This window comes from Schistocerca gregaria, chromosome 3 (genome assembly GCF_023897955.1).
Source record: "Schistocerca gregaria isolate iqSchGreg1 chromosome 3, iqSchGreg1.2, whole genome shotgun sequence".
Lineage (NCBI taxonomy): Eukaryota > Metazoa > Arthropoda > Insecta > Orthoptera > Acrididae > Schistocerca > Schistocerca gregaria.
Genome location: NC_064922.1, coordinates 59,630,197 through 59,653,104, shown reverse-complemented (window position 1 = coordinate 59,653,104; position 22,908 = coordinate 59,630,197). Strand labels below are relative to the sequence as shown.

General features: G+C 26.6%; 1 protein-coding gene and 1 long non-coding RNA gene across 3 annotated transcripts in view; both read right to left on the bottom strand.

Annotated features, from left to right (window-relative positions):
• The window catches only part of LOC126355125 (uncharacterized), a 30,082-nt gene extending 7,174 nt beyond the window's left edge, over positions 1 to 22,908 (bottom strand). Inside the window, exon 1 of the long non-coding RNA XR_007565459.1 lies at positions 22,556 to 22,908. This is a non-coding gene — a long non-coding RNA (uncharacterized LOC126355125). The remainder of the gene's footprint in view (positions 1 to 22,555) is intronic.
• LOC126355103 (NADH-ubiquinone oxidoreductase chain 5-like) lies at positions 1,860 to 18,079 on the bottom strand. Of its 2 annotated transcripts, none has more exons than XM_050005296.1 (2): positions 17,457 to 18,079; positions 1,860 to 2,640 (listed from the first exon to the last, which is right to left on the bottom strand). In XM_050005296.1, exons 1-2 carry the CDS (start codon positions 17,626 to 17,628, stop codon positions 2,462 to 2,464), a joined length of 351 nt encoding a protein of 116 aa, XP_049861253.1. In that variant the 5' UTR covers positions 17,629 to 18,079; the 3' UTR covers positions 1,860 to 2,461. The 2 variants fall into 2 exon arrangements, with proteins under 2 accessions (XP_049861253.1, XP_049861252.1); XM_050005295.1 differs by having other exon boundaries at positions 1,860 to 2,712; positions 17,529 to 18,079.

Genomic DNA, 22,908 nt, shown 5'->3' with positions numbered 1-22,908 from the left:
TTAGTAATGTTATTCGACCAGGTACATTAGCAGTACGGTTGGCAGCAAATATAATTGCAGGACACTTATTATTAACCTTATTAGGAAACACAGGACCATCTTTAGCAATAAACTTAATCTCATTACTAATTATTGGACAAATACTTCTATTAATTCTAGAATCAGCAGTAGCAATAATTCAAAACTATGTTTTCTCAATTCTAAGAACTCTATATTCTAGAGAAGTATATTAAACCTATGTTAACAACTCACTCAAACCACCCATTCCACTTAGTAGACTATAGACCTTGACCATTAACAGGAGCAATTGGAGCAATAGTCCTAGTATCAGGACTAGCAAAATGATTCCACCTATTTAATATTAACTTATTCATAATTGGATTTGGAATTACCCTACTAACTATAATTCAATGATGACGAGATGTAGTACGAGAAGGAACATATCAAGGATTACATACAGGATTTGTATCAATTGGATTACGATGAGGAATAATTTTATTTATTGCATCAGAGGTATTATTTTTCGTTTCTTTTTTTTGAGCATTCTTTAGAAGAAGATTAGCACCAACAATTGAACTAGGAATACTATGACCTCCAATAGGAATTCAACCCTTTAACCCTATACAAATTCCATTACTTAATACAGCTATTCTTTTAGCATCAGGAGTAACAGTAACATGAGCACATCATAGTTTAATGGAATCTAATCATACTCAAGCACTACAAGGATTATTCTTCACAGTGTTATTAGGACTATACTTTACAATACTTCAAGCATATGAATATTGAGAAGCACCTTTTACCATTGCAGATGCAGTTTATGGATCAACATTCTTTGTTGCAACAGGATTCCATGGTTTACACGTAATTATTGGAACAATCTTTTTATCAACATGTCTACTTCGACACTCAATAAATCAATTTTCACCAAGACATCACTTTGGATTTGAAGCAGCAGCATGATACTGACACTTCGTAGACGTAGTATGATTATTCTTATATATCTCTATTTATTGATGAGGTAGATAATTGTTTTTCTAGTATAAATAGTACATTTGACTTCCAATCAGAAAGCTTGATATAAATCAAGAAAAACAATTCTAATTCTATCAACAAGAGTTTTCATTAGATTTATTATTCCAATAATTGTTATAATCCTGGCAACAACACTATCAAAAAAATTAATTAATGATCGAGAAAAAAGATCACCATTTGAATGTGGGTTTGATCGAAAAAGATCAGCACGAATACCATTCTCAATACGATTCTTCCTAATCGCAGTAATCTTTTTAATTTTTGATGTAGAAATTGCACTAATTCTACCAATTGTAATTATTTTTAAAACTTCAGACATTATAATCTGAACAGTATCAACAATATTTTTTATTCTAGTTCTATTAGGAGGACTATACCATGAATGAAACCAAGGAGCATTACAATGAGCAGAATAAAGGGTTGTAGTTAAATATAACATTTGGGTTGCATTCAAAAAGTATTGATATTATCAATCAACCTTAAATAGAATAAGAAGCGAAATATTGCAGTCAGTTTCGACCTGGAAGATTGGTATGTACTACCCTTATTCTTATTAATTGAAGCCAAAAAGAGGCGTATTACTGTTAATAATATAATTGAACTATAATAGTTCCAATTAAGGAAATGTAAAGCCAATATGAAAGCTGCTAACTTTTTATATTAGCGGTTAAACTCCGTTAACATTTCTAAAATTTATATAGTTTAAATAAAACATTACATTTTCACTGTAAAAATAATATCTATATTTATAAATACTTAAAAGTAAAAATACTTCCTTAACATCTTCAGTGTCACGCTCTAATTATAAGCTATTTAAGTAAACGAAAAACAATATTACCAAAATAAATATTCAAAAAATAAAAGTTAAAAGATAAATCTTGAAATTAGAATCATATCAACCTTGAATATAACCAATTAAATAAATAAATAATCTATATAAACCTTGACCACCAAGTAATTCACCTCAACCATAATCAAATGACTTAGATGAATAATAACCTATTTTTAAAGGAATATATCTAATAAACTTAGTTGAAAGAAAAGGTATAAATCATATAGAACCAGCAAATCTAACAAAAGAAAGTATACTTAAAGAAAATAAATTATGAGAAAAATCAAAATTAGAAATAAGATAACCTAAATAAGCACCTAAAATAACAACTGTAATAGTTAAAAACTTTAAATAATAAGGTAAAGCAATCACATGAGGAATAGGAAAAATTAATCAAGATAAAAGACTACCACCAAAAACAGCAACAAACAATAGACCAATTATTCCAAATGAAATATAATAACCCTTATCATCAAAAGAAAATCTAGAATAAAAATTATTATCACCAGATATTGAATAATAAAACAAACGAAAAGAATAAGAAGCAGTTAAACCAGTAGAAAAAAAATAAAGAAAAAAAATTAAACAATTAATTCATCTTAAACAAACCATCTCAAGAATTAAATCCTTTGAATAAAATCCCGCTAAAAAAGGTATTCCACACAAAGATAAACTAGAAACATTAAAACAAACTGAAGTTAAAGGTATGAAATTAACAATTGATCCTATAAAACGAATATCCTGAGAATCCTTCAAATTATGAATTATTGAACCTGCACATATAAATAATAATGCCTTAAATAAAGCATGAGCCAATAAATGAAAAAATGCAAGCTTTGGATAACCTATAGCCAAAATTCTTATTATTAAACCAAGTTGTCTTAAAGTAGAAAGAGCAATAATCTTCTTTAAATCAAACTCAAAATTAGCGCCCAATCCAGCCATAAATATAGTTATACAACCAATTAAAAGTAAAAATCAACCACAATTATAAGTATCCAATATTGGTCTAAAACGAATTAATAAATAAACACCAGCAGTAACAAGAGTAGAAGAATGAACTAAAGCAGAAACAGGAGTAGGAGCTGCTATAGCAGCAGGAAGTCATGAAGAGAAAGGAATCTGAGCTCTCTTAGTTATAGCTGCTAAAACAATTAATATAGTAATGAGCTTTATTTCAAAAGAATTAGAAATAAAATCATAATAATAAATATAATTTCAACCACCAAAATTTAACATTCATGCAATAGAAATTAAAATAGCAACATCACCAATACGATTAGAAAGTGCACTTAATATACCAGCACTATAAGATTTTACATTTTGATAATAAATAACTAAACAATAAGAAACTAAACCTAAACCATCTCAACCTAATAAAATTCTAATTAAATTAGGACTAATAATTAAAAAACCTATAGAAAGAATAAATATTAAAACAATAATAATAAAACGATTTATATTCTTTTCACCAGATATATAATCCTCTCTATAATAAATAACCAAAGAAGAAATATATATAACAAAAGATATAAAAATAAGAGATATTCAATCCAAAATTAAAGTTATAACAACTATAGAACCATTTAAATTGAAAAGCTCTCACTCAACAAAAACTCTATAATCAATTATTAAATAATAAATACCTAAAATAAAAATTATAGTTCTCGAAATAAACAAAGAAAAAAAACTCAAAGAACAAATAGAAAATAAATTCACGGCCTAAGATGAAAAACTTCATATCATTGATTCCACAAAACAATATTTTTAATTAAAATACTTAAGCAAACCAAACAAAGAAATATTCACCCTTTAAACAGAGAATATTTAAAGGCAATCAATGTAAAAGTAAAAGATGATATTCACGAAAATAACCAAGAGAACAAGTATTAACACCAGAATAATAATTCCCATGCTGAGAATAAGAATATATATATACAAAGTATAAACAGCTCTAAAAAAAGATAAAAAAATCAAAGCAAAGAATCTAAAAGAAGATCAAGATATAATTCTGTTTAATAATCTAATTTCACCTACCAAATTTAAAGAAGGAGAAGCAGCCATATTTGATGATCTTAAAAGAAATCATCATAAAGCCATTCTTGGCATCAAATTAATTATACCCTTGTTAATTAATAATCTTCGTCTACCTAAACGTTCATAAATAATATTAGATAAACAAAATAAACCAGAAGAACATAAACCATGACCAACCATTAGAGAAAGAGAACCTACACAACCTCATCAATTCATAGTCATCAATCCACCAATAACCATTCTTATATGAGCAACAGAAGAATATGCAATTAAAGACTTTAAATCAACCTGACGAAAACAAAGAAATCTTACAATAACACCCCCAGATAAACCTAAAGACAATCAAAAATAATTAAACTTTAAACCCAAATAAGAAATAACCTTTATAACACGAAAAATACCATAACCACCTAACTTTAATAAAACACCAGCAAGAATTATTCTACCTGAAATAGGGGCCTCTACATGAGCCTTAGGAAGTCATAAATGAACCAAAAACATAGGTATCTTAACTAAAAAAGCCAAAATTATAAATACATAAAACATAAAATAATAAGAACCAAAATCAACCAATAAAGGAAAATATAAAGTATTAAAAAAATCATAAACCTTAAATAAAACTAATAATAAAGGTAATCTAGCAACCAAAGTATAAAAAATTAAATAAACACCAGCCTGCAAACGCTCAGGTTGATAACCCCAACCCAAAATTAAAAGTAAAGTAGGAACTAATCTAGCCTCAAAGAAAATATAAAAAGAAAGAAGACTTAATCTAGCAAATGAACAATAAAGCATAATTATTAAAATCAAAACAATAGAAACAAAAAAATTAGAATGATATGAACTTAAATAAACTGAACCTCTAGCAGTGATTATTAAAGAACAAATCCAAAAACTAAGTAAAATTAAACTAAAAGAAAAATAATCAATACCAAAATAATATCTAATTATATTCAAATCAGCATATGAATAAACACAAATTATAAAAACAAGACCCGACAGAAACATTAAAGAATGAACCAACCATCAACAATTATTTAATAAACAAAGAGGGATCAAAAAAATAGTTATAAATAAATACTTTAACATAAAGAAAAAACTATAAAAATAACAGGAAAAAAATAATCATAATCAAACTCAATAAGAAAAACAATAACTAACATAAATAAAGAAAGAACAATATATTCTAATCTCAAAAGAACCATTAATAAATGTTTACGTTCAGAAGAAAAAACATAAACACCAGCAAAATAAATCAATAAAGAAGTAAAAATAGAGAATATAAACATTAGTTTTAATAGTTTAAAAAAAACCACGGTCTTGTAAACCGGAAATAAGTCCAGCCCCCACTTTTAAAACTTCAGAGGTGGAAAAGCTTCCATCATCGGTCCCCAAAACCGGTATTTTAAATCAACTAACCCCTGAAATGATCAAAATAATAATTATATCATTATCAAATGTAATAAATATTAATTTTATTAAATTAAGACACCCAATATCAATAATGCTTTTTATTATCCTTCAAACCTTCCTAGTTGGATTAATAACAGGAACAATAATAGAAAGATATTGATTATCATATATTTTATTTTTAACATTTCTTGGTGGTATACTAGTATTATTTATTTACATTACAAGAATTGCATCAAACGAAATATTTCAGCCTAAATCAATCACTATAATTATTACATTAATAATGTGAGTATTTATCATATTAATATTAATTATTCTAGATATATCTATATTTATAGACTTTTTCAAAAACACCGAAACTATAAATATTGATAATTCAATCAATTATCAAGAAATAACAATATCTTTAGAAAAATTATATAATAGACCAACATTCATTATTACAATAATAATAATAATTTATTTATTTTTAGCACTACTAGCAGTTGTTAAAATCACCAATATTAATCAGGGACCTATTCGTAAAATAAGATAATTACTAATGAATAAACCCTTACGATTAAGACATCCTTTAATTATAATTATTAATAACTCTTTAATTGACTTACCTGCCCCAACAAATATTTCATTTTGATGAAATTTTGGATCCCTATTAGGGTTATGTTTGGTAATTCAAATCGTAACTGGACTATTTTTAGCTATACATTATACATCAAATATTGAAATAGCATTCAGTAGTGTAGTACACATCTGCCGAGACGTAAATAATGGTTGAATTATCCGAACCTTACACGCAAATGGAGCATCTATATTTTTTATTTGTATTTACTTACATGTAGGACGGGGAATTTACTATGGATCTTATATATATATATACATACCTGAATAATTGGTACAGTGATTTTATTTTTAGTTATAGCAACTGCATTTATAGGATATGTCTTACCCTGAGGCCAAATATCTTTTTGAGGTGCAACAGTAATTACTAATTTATTATCAGCAATCCCATACTTAGGAACAGATCTAGTCCAATGAGTATGAGGAGGATTCGCTGTTGATAATGCAACATTAAATCGATTCTTCACATTCCATTTTGTATTACCATTTATTATTGCTGCTATAGCAGCAATTCATTTATTTTTTCTTCACCAAACAGGATCTAATAATCCTCTTGGACTAAATGGAGATATTGAAAAAATTCCATTCCATCCATACTTTACCTTTAAGGATTCTATTACATTTGTAATAATAACATCATTATTAATTATACTATGTTTAATTAATCCTTACCTATTAGGAGATCCAGATAACTTTGTACCTGCCAACCCATTAGTAACACCAGTTCACATTCAACCAGAATGATATTTCCTATTTGCATATGCAATTCTACGATCTATCCCTAATAAGTTAGGAGGTCTTATTGCATTATTTTTATCAATTAGAATCTTAATAATTTTACCATTTTATAATAAAACAACATTCCGAGGCATTCAATTTTACCCTATTAATCAAATTTTATTCTGAATTATAGCAGTTGTTGTATGCTTACTAACGTGAATTGGTAAACGACCTGTTGAAGAACCTTATATTATAACAGGTAAAATCTTAACAATTATTTACTTCACATATTTCTTAATTAATGTCCATGTCGCAAACGCATGAGATAAATTTATTAAGGAATAAAGTTAATTAGCTTAGGAAAAGCATATGTTTTGAAAACATAAAATTAGAAGTTTAACTCTTCTATTAACTTTTCTCAAAAAATTTCACTAAACAAATGAGATAAATAAAATCTTTAAACCAACAAAGAAAATAAAAAAATTCAAAGATAAAGGTAAAAAACTTTTTCAAGCTAAGTACATTAATTTATCATAACGGAACCGTGGTAATGTTCCACGAACCCAAATAAATCCAAAAGATATAATAGCAAGCTTAATAAAAAATATAAAAGAATAAAAATCACCGCCCAAAAAAATTAAAGCCAATAACATTCTTATGAAGACAATTCTAGTATATTCAGCTAAAAAAATTAAAGTAAAACCACCCTCACCATACTCAATATTAAATCCTGAAACTAAATCAGATTCCCCTTCAGCAAAATCAAAAGGAGTACGATTAGTTTCAGCTAAGCAAGAAGCAAAACAAGCTAAAGCTAATTGAAAAGAAATAATAATAAATCAACAATAAAGCTGATAGTTTATAAAATCAAACATATTAAAACTACCAATTAAAATAATTAAAGACAATAAAATTAAAGCTAAACTAACTTCATAAGAAATTGTTTGAGCAACAGAACGAAGAGAACCTAATAATGAATAATTTGAATTAGAAGATCAACCAGCAATTATAACAGTATAAACACCTAATCTAGTACAACATAATAAAAATAAAAATCCATAAGAAAAAGAACACATATAAGTTAAATAAGGAAAAATTACTCAAACGGCTAAAGAAATCATTAAATTAAAAACAGGGGAAAAATAATAAAGTAGGTAATTAGATATAATAGGAATTGGCTGCTCCTTACAAATTAACTTAATAGCATCTCTAAATGGCTGAGGAATTCCAACAAAACCTACCTTATTTGGACCCTTTCGAATCTGAATATAACCTAAAACCTTACGCTCTAATAAAGTTAAAAAGGCAACACTAATTAAAACACAAATAACCAATAAAAGAAAATTCAAAATAAATATAAATAAATCATAAAGTATCAATACTATTTGTAGAAAAAATCTACTTAAATGAATTCTAAATTCAACACATTAATCTGTCAAAATAGTAAATAAATTAATATTAATCAATATAACAAAAAATATTTTAACCATATGGTCCTTTCGTACTAATATGGATTAACAATCTTAGGATAGAAACCGACCTGGCTCACGCCGGTCTGAACTCAGATCATGTAAGAATTTAAAGGTCGAACAGACCTAATCATTGGGCTCCTGCACCCAAAATTTTTCTTAATCCAACATCGAGGTCGCAATCTGCTTTGTCGATATGAGCTCTCAAAAACAATTACGCTGTTATCCCTAAGGTAACTTAATCTTATGATCATAAATTATGGATCAAAATAACAAACATAAATAAATGATATAATAATGAAGAGTTTATCTATTCTTCATGTCACCCCAACAAAACATCATCATTAAATATAGAAAGACAAACAAAAAACTATATAAAAGTAAAATGTCAAGCTCTATAGGGTCTTCTCGTCCTAAAGAAGAATTTAAGCCTTTTGACTCAAAAGTTAAATTCAAAAATTTATTAAGAGACACTTGATTTCTCGTCAAGCCATTCATTCCAGCCACTAATTAAGAGACTAATGATTATGCTACCTTTGCACGGTCAAAATACCGCGGCTCCTTAAAAATACGCCCAGTGAGCAGGCCAGACCTCAAAATATAAACAAGAGGACATGTTTTTGATAAACAGCCGGAAATCAATTTTGCCTAGTTCCTTATAATAAGTTCACAAGGTAAAAATTTCATACAAATAAATATACTAATTCTATCATTATTACAAAAATTTTAAAATTAAATTAATAATCTTAATAAAAAACCTAAAATATTTATAAAATCAAAATAAAAAATAATGAACTAAAACGTAATCTTAAAGATAGCTGGTTTAAAGCTTACTATTATATTTCTATAAAATAAATTATAGGTTATTAACTTCAAAGCTTATCCCTTAAAGAATAAATAAGTTAATATTTTTACTTAAAAAATTAAATAAAAACAAATAACTTTAAAAAATTAAATTTTTTCTTAAGAAACTAGATATCTTGGGAAACGATTAACATCTCATTTCTATAAATAATTTAATAATAATTATGATACATTAACTATAAATTATTTATAAATCAACCCAAATCGAGACAAGTAAAATAAATACTAAAATTTTGATAAACCCTGATACAAAAGGTACAATAAATAAAATCTACTTAAAAAAATTTAAAATAATATTTCATAAAACACTTACATTACCAATAAACTATAATTTAAAAAATCAATTCTATAAAATATACTAAGACAAAAATACAATAAAATTATTTATATTAAATAATTAAATAAACAAAAAATAAATATAATAAAATAAATAATCAAGATATCCTGATTTGCACAGAAAAATTTTCAGTGTAAATGAAACACTTTACTAATAAGTTATATCTTGAAACTCTTCCTAGATACACTTTCCAGTACATCTACTATGTGACGACTTATCTCATCTAAATTGAAGCTACTTTAAAAAAAAAATAGAATAATCAATAATGAGAGCGACGGGCGATGTGTAAACATCTCAGAGCCAATATCAGTTAAATTAAATAAATTAAATTACTATCAAATCCACCTTCATTAACAGTATTTCACTATCAAATCCGTTATAAACAAAAATCTATTGTAACCCACCTCCTCTTAACTATTAGCTGCACCTTGACCTGAAATATTTTATAATTATAAATCTTGAGAATTATAACTCTAAAAAGATTCTCTGATAATGGAGATATACAAACAAATAAATTAAGTAGAGTAAATCGTGTATTATCAATCATGGGGTAGGTTCCTCTGAATGGAATGAGACACCGCCAAATTCTTTGGGTTTAAAGACCTTAACTAATAGTACCCTGGTAAATATAATTAACATTTAAAATAATAGGGTATCTAATCCTAGTTTATTATTTAAATTTCACAGATTCATAAAAAGGGCCACAAATAAATTTTAACATTTCACCTTACAAATTTATATTTCAACCCTAATAATATAAACAACTTGATAATTAAATCAAATTACTGCAAAAAGAACATTTAGTCTAACAAAACTTACATATAATACAAAGAAAAAGTGAATAAACAAGCAAGAATAAAACTTTTAAAAATAAAAAATAAGAAAATTTTAAATCTATTAATTCAGGAAAAAATAAAAGATTCAAATATCTAAAGAAAAAAAAGAAAAAACCACAAACATTAACAAAAAAAAAAGAAACGCCCCTATGTATGACCACAACAACTTCTCTATTATATATAATTAAAGATTAATATGGAACATGTATAGCAATAAATGTATTATATTTTTTCTTATTTAATCTTTCTTTTCACTAATAAATAAAGAAAGATTAAATAATATAATAAATATATTTTATACAATTATGTAATTTAATATAATATGTTATTAATATGAATTCTTTTTTTTATATTAAGTTAACTTTCATATATATTAGTTAAATAATCTAATTATAGATAATTTACATAATTATATTAATGTAATTAATATAATTATTTATATTAATTATAATATTTTATATTTAAATTAATAATTTTATTTATTATATCCAATTATAATAATATTAAATATTAAATTACATATTATTATATATATTATATTATAATAACCTATTTTAAGCTAAAAACATAAGTAGCTATAATCCTAGGTAAATAATTGCATTAAAATAATCAATTGATAATGGTAAGATAAACTTATAATACTTTAATTTCAATTAAATGTAATATATTAATATAAATTATTTATTATATATATATATATATATATATATATATATATATATATATATATATAAATAAAATGAGCAGGATAAATTAATCCTAATTAAACAAAATAATACATAAAAGAATTTCAAAAAAAAACTTTCGATTTATATATTAAATAAATGAAGTGCCTGATTAAAGGGTTACCTTGATAGGGTAAATAAAGTAAATAAAATTACCTTCATTAAAATTACATAAGATGGAATTAAACTACCTCCTTTAGTATCAAAAACTAACGTGCATCATACACCTTAATGTAAAAAGGTAAGCTAAACAAGCTAATGGGTTCATACCCCATTTATAGAGGTATCAATCCTCTCCTTTTTAATGACCAACAACTCTACAAAACTTCTCTTCCTATCAACATTAATGATAGGAACGATCCTGTCCATTTCATCAAATTCCTGATTTGGGGTTTGAATAGGACTTGAGATCAACTTACTTTCATTTATTCCGCTCCTAACAAGAAATAGAAATATAATAATAAATGAATCATCAATAAAATATTTTATTGTCCAAGCAATAGCATCGACAATATTATTATTTTCAATTTTGCTGATTCAAATAAAATATCCCATGGGATGGGAAACAGAATTTATCCCATCAATAATAATTAGTTCTAGACTATTATTAAAGATTGGAGCTGCACCTTTCCATTTCTGATTTCCAGAAGTTATAGGAGCATCAAGATGAAATAATTGTTTAACATTAATAACATGACAAAAAATCGCCCCAATAATGGTCTTATCTTATTGTATTCAATTAAGAACTTTTATTTGAACAATTATTATCTTAAGAATTATTATTGGGGCAATAGGAGGTTTAAATCAAACATCCTTACGACAACTTTTAGCATATTCATCAATCAGACATCTAGGTTGAATAATTAGATCATTAACAGTCAGAGAAAACATCTGAGAACTATACTTCATTATTTACTCACTATTAAGATTAATTATAGTTTTATTATTTAAGCAAATAAATTTATTTTTCATAAATCAAATTTATTCAGCCAGAAATATAAAAACCGAAATTAAATTCATAATATTCTTATCTTTATTATCTTTAGGTGGACTACCACCATTCCTTGGATTCTTACCAAAATGAATTGTAATACAATCATTAATAGAAAACAATATAACAACTATTATAACTATTATAGTTGTATTAACTACAATTACACTCTACTACTATATACGTATTAGATTCTCAGCTCTAATTATATCATACACAGAAAATTCGTGATCTATAAAGATAAAGTCCCAAAAATCAAGAATCATTCTTCCTATAACAGTAATAATTTCAACAATAGGATTGATTTCAACATCAACCTTAATTTCATTATACTAAGGACTTAAGTTAATCAAACTAATAACCTTCAAAGTTATAATTAAAAGAATAATCTTTTAGGCCTTAGTAAAATTTTACACCTCTAGAATTGCAGTCTAGAATCATAATTGAATATAAGACCTAAATATGATAAGAGAGAAAACATCTCATAAGTAGATTTACAGTCTACCACCTAAAATTCAGCCATCTTACTGCAAAAATGATTATTCTCAACAAACCATAAGGACATTGGTACTTTATACTTCATATTTGGAGCATGAGCAGGAATAGTAGGAACATCAATAAGAATACTTATTCGTGCTGAACTTGGCCAACCCGGATCTCTAATTGGGGATGACCAGATTTATAATGTTATTATTACAGCTCACGCATTCGTAATAATTTTCTTTATAGTAATACCTATTATAATTGGTGGATTTGGTAATTGACTTGTTCCACTAATAATTGGTGCACCAGATATAGCATTTCCACGAATAAATAATATAAGTTTTTGATTACTACCACCTTCACTAACCCTTCTTCTTACATCTTCTATAGTAGATAATGGTGCTGGTACAGGATGAACCGTTTACCCTCCTCTAGCAGGAGCTATTGCACACGGGGGGTGCATCTGTAGATCTAGCTATTTTTTCACTGCACTTAGCAGGTGTATCATCTACTCTTGGTGCAGTGAATTTCATTACAACAGCAATTAATATACGATCAGAAAGTATAACTTTAGATCAAACACCTTTATTTGTATGATCTGTAGCTATTACAGCATTACTTCTCCTTCTTTCACTTCCAGTTTTAGCAGGAGCTATTACTATATTATTAACAGATCGAAATTTAAATACATCATTCTTTGACCTCGACGATACTCTGACTACCCAGACGCATATACATCATGAAACGTAGTATCAAGAATTGGGTCTACAATTTCTATTGTAGGAATCATTATATTCATTGTAATTATATGAGAAAGAATGATTACAAACCGAGCAATTATATTTAGAGCTAACATAAGAAGATCAACTGAATGACTACAAAATAACCCTCCTGCAGAACATAGTTACTCAGAATTACCATTAATCTCTAGATTCTAATATGGCAGATTAGTGCAGTAGATTTAAGCTCTACAAATAAAGGTTTGACCTTTTATTAGAAAATATTTATTAATGGCAACATGATCAAATTTATCTCTTCAAGATGGAGCTTCACCATTAATGGAGCAATTATCATTCTTTCATGATCATACTATGGTCGTATTATTATTAATTACAGTAATTGTAGGTTATGCCCTAAGTTATATATTATTTATTGCCTATACTAACCGTAATATACTTCATGGACATTTAATTGAAACAATCTGAACAGCTTTACCAGCAATTACATTAATTTTTATTGCCCTTCCATCATTACGACTATTATATTTACTTGATGATTCAGTAGATGCAATAATTACAATTAAAACCATTGGACGACAATGATATTGAAGATATGAATATTTAGACTTCATAGACGTAGAATTTGACACTTATATAACACCAGAACAAGACCTAGAAAATGATGGATTCTGACTACTAGATGTAGATAACCGAACAATCCTACCAATAAATACAGAAGTACGAGTATTAACAAGAGCATCAGATGTTCTACACTCATGAGCAGTTCCTGCATGAGGGGTTAAAATTGATGCAACGCCAGGTCGGTTAAATCAAGGAACATTCACAATAAATCGACCTGGATTATTCTTTGGACAATGCTCAGAAATCTGTGGAGCAAACCACAGATTTATACCAATTGTAATTGAAAGAACTTCAGTAAATTTATTTATTAAGTGATTATCTAAGATAATTTAAGGAGTTAGTTAAAATAAATAACATTAGAGTGTCAATCTAAAGTAACTAAAAAAACATTAGTACACCTTGAAATTCATCAGATGACTGAAAGTAAGTAATGGTCTCTTAAACCAAATAATAGTAAATTAACGACTACTTCTGATGGGGAAATTATATCCAAATCCCTCAAATATCCCCTCTTATATGATTCTCACTATTCATTATATTTTCAGCTACATTAATCTTGTTTAATCAAATAAACTTCTTCTCATTTAAACCTAACCTTATTAAAAGAGCAGAAAAAGGAACAATTGAAATAAAAAACTTAAATTGAAAATGATAACAAATCTATTCTCAACATTTGACCCATCAACTAACATCTTTAATTTATCATTAAATTGAACTAGAACATTTCTAGGACTATTATTAATCCCATCACTATTTTGACTTACACCATCACGAATTAACATTATCTGAAATAAACTAAATTTAACCTTACATAATGAATTTAAAACACTTCTTGGACCAAAATCATTTAATGGAACAACATTCATTTTCATCTCAATTTTTATTATAATATTATTTAACAATTTCATAGGATTATTCCCTTATATTTTTACTAGAACAAGACATTTAGCATTAACATTTGCAATTGCCCTACCTATATGGCTAAGATTTATATTATTTGGATGAATTAACCATACTAATCATATATTTACACACCTTGTACCACAAGGTACACCGCCTGCATTAATATCATTTATAGTACTAATTGAAACAATTAGTAATGTTATTCGACCAGGTACATTAGCAGTACGGTTGGCAGCAAATATAATTGCAGGACACTTATTATTAACCTTATTAGGAAACACAGGACCATCTATAGCAATAAACTTAATCTCATTACTAATTATTGGACAAATACTTCTATTAATTCTAGAATCAGCAGTAGCAATAATTCAAGCCTATGTTTTCTCAATTCTAAGAACTCTATATTCTAGAGAAGTATATTAAACCTATGTTAACAACTCACTCAAACCACCCATTCCACTTAGTAGACTATAGACCTTGACCATTAACAGGAGCAATTGGAGCAATAGTCCTAGTATCAGGACTAGCAAAATGATTCCACCTATTTAATATTAACTTATTCATAATTGGATTTGGAATTACCCTACTAACTATAATTCAATGATGACGAGATGTAGTACGAGAAGGAACATATCAAGGATTACATACAGGATTTGTATCAATTGGATTACGATGAGGAATAATTTTATTTATTGCATCAGAGGTATTATTTTTCGTTTCTTTTTTTTGAGCATTCTTTAGAAGAAGATTAGCACCAACAATTGAACTAGGAATACTATGACCTCCAATAGGAATTCAACCCTTTAACCCTATACAAATTCCATTACTTAATACAGCTATTCTTTTAGCATCAGGAGTAACAGTAACATGAGCACATCATAGTTTAATGGAATCTAATCATACTCAAGCACTACAAGGATTATTCTTCACAGTGTTATTAGGACTATACTTTACAATACTTCAAGCATATGAATATTGAGAAGCACCTTTTACCATTGCAGATGCAGTTTATGGATCAACATTCTTTGTTGCAACAGGATTCCATGGTTTACACGTAATTATTGGAACAATCTTTTTATCAACATGTCTACTTCGACACTCAATAAATCAATTTTCACCAAGACATCACTTTGGATTTGAAGCAGCAGCATGATACTGACACTTCGTAGACGTAGTATGATTATTCTTATATATCTCTATTTATTGATGAGGTAGATAATTGTTTTTCTAGTATAAATAGTACATTTGACTTCCAATCAGAAAGCTTGATATAAATCAAGAAAAACAATTCTAATTCTATCAACAAGAGTTTTCATTAGATTTATTATTCCAATAATTGTTATAATCCTGGCAACAACACTATCAAAAAAATTAATTAATGATCGAGAAAAAAGATCATCATTTGAATGTGGGTTTGATCCATAAAGATCAGCACGAATACCATTCTCAATACGATTCTTCCTAATCGCAGTAATCTTTTTAATTTTTGATGTAGAAATTGCACTAATTCTACCAATTGTAATTATTTTTAAAACTTCAGACATTATAATCTGAACAGTATCAACAATATTTTTTATTCTAGTTCTATTAGGAGGACTATACCATGAATGAAACCAAGGAGCATTACAATGAGCAGAATAAAGGGTTGTAGTTAAATATAACATTTGGGTTGCATTCAAAAAGTATTGATATTATCAATCAACCTTAAATAGAATAAGAAGCGAAATATTGCAGTCAGTTTCGACCTGGAAGATTGGTATGTACTACCCTTATTCTTATTAATTGAAGCCAAAAAGAGGCGTATTACTGTTAATAATATAATTGAACTATAATAGTTCCAATTAAGGAAATGTAAAGCCAATATGAAAGCTGCTAACTTTTTATATTAGCGGTTAAACTCCGTTAACATTTCTAAAATTTATATAGTTTAAATAAAACATTACATTTTCACTGTAAAAATAATATATCTATATTTATAAATACTTAAAAGTAAAAATACTTCCTTAACATCTTCAGTGTCACGCTCTAATTATAAGCTATTTAAGTAAACGAAAAACAATATTACCAAAATAAATATTCAAAAAATAAAAGTTAAAAGATAAATCTTGAAATTAGAATCATATCAACCTTGAATATAACCAATTAAATAAATAAATAATCTATATAAACCTTGACCACCAAGTAATTCACCTCAACCATAATCAAATGACTTAGATGAATAATAACCTATTTTTAAAGGAATATATCTAATAAACTTAGTTGAAAGAAAAGGTATAAATCATATAGAACCAGCAAATCTAACAAAAGAAAGTATACTTAAAGAAAATAAATTATGAGAAAAATCAAAATTAGAAATAAGATAACCTAAATAAGCACCTAAAATAACAACTGTAATAGTTAAAAACTTTAAATAATAAGGTAAAGCAATCACATGAGGAATAGGAAAAATTAATCAAGATAAAAGACTACCACCAAAAACAGCAACAAACAATAGACCAATTATTCCAAATGAAATGTAATAACCCTTATCATCAAAAGAAAATCTAGAATAAAAATTATTATCACCAGATATTGAATAATAAAACAAACGAAAAGAATAAGAAGCAGTTAAACCAGTAGAAAAAAAATAAAGAAAAAAAATTAAACAATTAATTCATCTTAAACAAACCATCTCAAGAATTAAATCCTTTGAATAAAATCCCGCTAAAAAAGATATTCCACACAAAGATAAACTAGAAACATTAAAACAAACTGAAGTTAAAGGTATGAAATTAACAATTGATCCTATACAACGAATATCCTGAGAATCCTTCAAATTATGAGTTATTGAACCTGCACATATAAATAATAATGCCTTAAATAAAGCATGAGCCAATAAATGAGAAAATGCAAGCTTTGGATAACCTATAGCCAAAATTCTAATTATTAAACCAAGTTGACTTAAAGTAGAAAGAGCAATAATCTTCTTTAAATCAAACTCAAAATTAGCGCCCAATCCAGCCATAAATATAGTTATACAACCAATTAAAAGTAAAAATCAACCACAATTATAAGTATCCAATATTGGTCTAAAACGAATTAATAAATAAACACCAGCAGTAACAAGAGTAGAAGAATGAACTAAAGCAGAAACAGGAGTAGGAGCTGCTATAGCAGCAGGAAGTCATGAAGAGAAAGGAATCTGAGCTCTCTTAGTTATAGCTGCTAAAACAATTAATATAGTAATGAGCTTTATTTCAAAAGAATTAGAAATAAAATCATAATAATATATATAATTTCAACCACCAAAATTTAACATTCATGCAATAGAAATTAAAATAGCAACATCACCAATACGATTAGAAAGTGCAGTTAATATACCAGCACTATAAGATTTTACATTTTGATAATAAATAACTAAACAATAAGAAACTAAACCTAAACCATCTCAACCTAATAAAATTCTAATTAAGTTAGGACTAATAATTAAAAAACCTATAGAAAGAATAAATATTAAAACAATAATAATAAAACGATTTATATTCTTTTCACCAGATATATAATCCTCTCTATAATAAATAACCAAAGAAGAAATATATATAACAAAAGATATAAAAATAAGAGATATTCAATCCAAAATTAAAGTTATAACAACTATAGAACCATTTAAATTGAAAAGCTCTCACTCAACAAAAACTCTATAATCAATTATTAAATAATAAATACCTAAAATAAAAATTATAGTTCTCGAAATAAACAAAGAAAAAAAACTCAAAGAACAAATAGAAAATAAATTCACGGCCTAAGATGAAAAACTTCATATCATTGATTCCACAAAACAATATTTTTAATTAAAATACTTAAGCAAACCAAACAAAGAAATATTCACCCTTTAAACAGAGAATATTTAAAGGCAATCAATGTAAAAGTAAAAGATGATATTCACGAAAATAACCAAGAGAACAAGTATTAACACCAGAATAATAATTCCCATGCTGAGAATAAGAATATATATATACAAAGTATAAACAGCTCTAAAAAAAGATAAAAAAATCAAAGCAAAGAATCTAAAAGAAGATCAAGATATAATTCTGTTTAATAATCTAATTTCACCTACCAAATTTAAAGAAGGAGAAGCAGCCATATTTGATGATCTTAAAAGAAATCATCATAAAGCCATTCTTGGCATCAAATTAATTATACCCTTGTTAATTAATAATCTTCGTCTACCTAAACGTTCATAAATAATATTAGATAAACAAAATAAACCAGAAGAACATAAACCATGACCAACCATTAGAGAAAGAGAACCTACACAACCTCATCAATTCATAGTCATCAAGCCACCAATAACCATTCTTATATGAGCAACAGAAGAATATGCAATTAAAGACTTTAAATCAACCTGACGAAAACAAATAAATCTTACAATAACACCCCCAGATAAACCTAAAGACAATCAAAAATAATTAAACTTTAAACCGAAATAAGAAATAACCTTTATAACACGAAAAATACCATAACCACCTAACTTTAATAAAACACCAGCAAGAATTATTCTACCTGAAATAGGGGCCTCTACATGAGCCTTAGGAAGTCATAAATGAACCAAAAACATAGGTATCTTAACTAAAAAAGCCAAAATTATAAATACATAAAACATAAAATAATAAGAACCAAAATCAACCAATAAAGGAAAATATAAAGTATTAGAAAAATCATAAACCTTAAATAAAACTAATAATAAAGGTAATCTAGCAACCAAAGTATAAAAAATTAAATAAACACCAGCCTGCAAACGCTCAGGTTGATAACCCCAACCCAAAATTAAAAGTAAAGTAGGAACTAATCTAGCCTCAAAAAAAATATAAAAAGAAAGAAGACTTAATCTAGCAAATGAACAATAAAGCATAATTATTAAAATCAAAACCATAAAAACAAAAAAATTAGAATGATATGAACTTAAATAAACTGAACCTCTAGCAGTGATTATTAAAGAACAAATCCAAAAACTAAGTAAAATTAAACTAAAAGAAAAATAATCAATACCAACATAATATCTAATTATATTCAAATCAGCATATGAATAAACACAAATTATAAAAACAAAACCCGACAGAAACATTAAAGAATGAACCAACCATCAACAATTATTTAATAAACAAAGAGGGATCAAAAAAATAGTTATAAATAAATACTTTAACATAAAGATAAACCAAAAGAATTAAAAAAATCATTACCATGAGAACGAATTATTGAAACTAAAATAGAAAGACCTAAAGCACCCTCACAAACAGAAAAAACTAAAAAAATAACAGGAAAAAAATAATCATAATCAAACTCAATAAGAAAAACAATAACTAACATAAATAAAGAAAGAACAATATATTCTAATCTCAAAAGAACCATTAATAAATGTTTACGTTTAGAAGAAAAAACATAAACACCAGCAAAATAAATCAATAAAGAAGTAAAAATAGAGAATATAAACATTAGTTTTAATAGTTTAAAAAAACGCCGGTCTTGTAAACCGGAAATAAGTCCAGCCCCCACTTTTAAAACTTCAGAGGTGGAAAAGCTTCCATCATCGGTCCCCAAAACCGGTATTTTAAATAAACTAACCCCTGAAATGATCAAAATAATAATTATAACATTATCAAATGTAATAAATATTAATTTTATTAAATTAAGACACCCAATATCAATAATGCTTTTTATTATCCTTCAAACCTTCCTAGTTGGATTAATAACAGGAACAATAATAGAAAGATATTGATTATCATATATTTTATTTTTAACATTTCTTGGTGGTATACTAGTATTATTTATTTACATTACAAGAATTGCATCAAACGAAATATTTCAGCCTAAATCAATCACTATAATTATTACATTAATAATGTGAGTATTTATCATATTAATATTAATTATTCTAGATATATCTATATTTATAGACTTTTTCAAAAACACCGAAACTATAAATATTGATAATTCAATCAATTATCAAGAAATAACAATATCTTTAGAAAAATTATATAATAGACCAACATTCATTATTACAATAATAATAATAATTTATTTATTTTTAGCACTACTAGCAGTTGTTAAAATCACCAATATTAATCAGGGACCTATTCGTAAAATAAGATAATTACTAATGAATAAACCCTTACGATTAAGACATCCTTTAATTATAATTATTAATAACTCTTTAATTGACTTACCTGCCCCAACAAATATTTCATTTTGATGAAACTTTGGATCCCTATTAGGGTTATGTTTGGTAATTCAAATCGTAACTGGAATATTTTTAGCTATACATTATACATCAAATATTGAAATAGCATTCAGTAGTGTAGTACACATCTGCCGAGACGTAAATAATGGTTGAATTATCCGAACCTTACACGCAAATGGAGCATCTATATTTATTATTTGTATTTACTTACATGTAGGACGGGGAATTTACTATGGATCTTATATATATATACATACCTGAATAATTGGTACAGTGATTTTATTTTTTGTTATAGCAACTGCATTTATAGGATATGTCTTACCCTGAGGCCAAATATCTTTTTGAGGTGCAACAGTAATTACTAATTTATTATCAGCAATCCCATACTTAGGAACAGATTTAGTCCAATGAGTATGAGGAGGATTCGCTGTTGATAATGCAACATTAAATCGATTCTTCACATTCCATTTTGTATTACCATTTATTATTGCTGCTATAGCAGCAATTCATTTATTTTTTCTTCACCAAACAGGATCTAATAATCCTCTTGGACTAAATGGAGATATTGAAAAAATTCCATTCCATCCATACTTTACCTTTAAGGATTCTATTACATTTGTAATAATAACATCATTATTAATTATACTATGTTTAATTAATCCTTACCTATTAGGAGATCCAGATAACTTTGTACCTGCCAACCCATTAGTAACACCAGTTCACATTCAACCAGAATGATATTTCCTATTTGCATATGCAATTCTACGATCTATCCCTAATAAGTTAGGAGGTGTTATTGCATTATTTTTATCAATTAGAATCTTAATAATTTTACCATTTTATAATAAAACACCATTCCGAGGCATTCAATTTTACCCTATTAATCAAATTTTATTCTGAATTATAGTAGTTGTTGTATGCTTACTAACGTGAATTGGTAAACGACCTGTTGAAGAACCTTATATTATAACAGGTCAAATCTTAACAATTATTTACTTCACATATTTCTTAATTAATGTCCATGTCGCAAACGCATGAGATAAATTAATTAAGGAATAAAGTTAATTAGCTTAGGAAAAGCATATGTTTTGAAAACATAAAATTAGAAGTTTAACTCTTCTATTAACTTTTCTCAAAAAATTTCACTAAACAAATGAGATAAATAAAATCTTTAAACCAACAAAGAAAATAAAAAAATTCAAAGATAAAGGTAAAAAACTTTTTCAAGCTAAGTACATTAATTTATCATAACAGAACCGTGGTAATGTTCCACGAACCCAAATAAAACCAAAAGATATAATAGCAAGCTTAATAAAAAATATAAAAGAATAAAAATCACCGCCCAAAAAAATTAAAGCCAATAACATTCTTATGAAGACAATTCTAGTATATTCAGCTAAAAAAATTAAAGTAAAACCACCCGCACCATACTCAATATTAAATCCTGAAACTAACTCAGATTCCCCTTCAGCAAAATCAAAAGGAGTACGATTAGTTTCAGCTAAGCAAGAAGCAAAACAAGCTAAAGCTAAAGGAAAAGAAATAATAATAAATCAACAATAAAGCTGATAGTTTATAAAATCAAACATATTAAAACTACCAATTAAAATAATTAAAGACAATAAAATTAAAGCTAAACTAACTTCATAAGAAATTGTTTGAGCAACAGAACGAAGAGAACCTAATAATGAATAATTTGAATTAGAAGATCAACCAGCAATTATAACAGTATAAACACCTAATCTAGTACAACATAAAAAAAATAAAAATCCATAAGAAAACGAACACATATAAGTTAAATAAGGAAAAATTACTCAAACGGCTAAAGAAATCATTAAATTAAAAACAGGGGAAAAATAATAAAGTAGGTAATTAGATATAATAGGAATTGGCTGCTCCTTACAAATTAACTTAATAGCATCTCTAAATGGCTGAGGAATTCCAACAAAACCTACCTTATTTGGACCCTTTCGAATCTGAATATAACCTAAAACCTTACGCTCTAATAAAGTTAAAAAGGCAACACTAATTAAAACACAAATAACCAATAAAAGAAAATTCAAAATA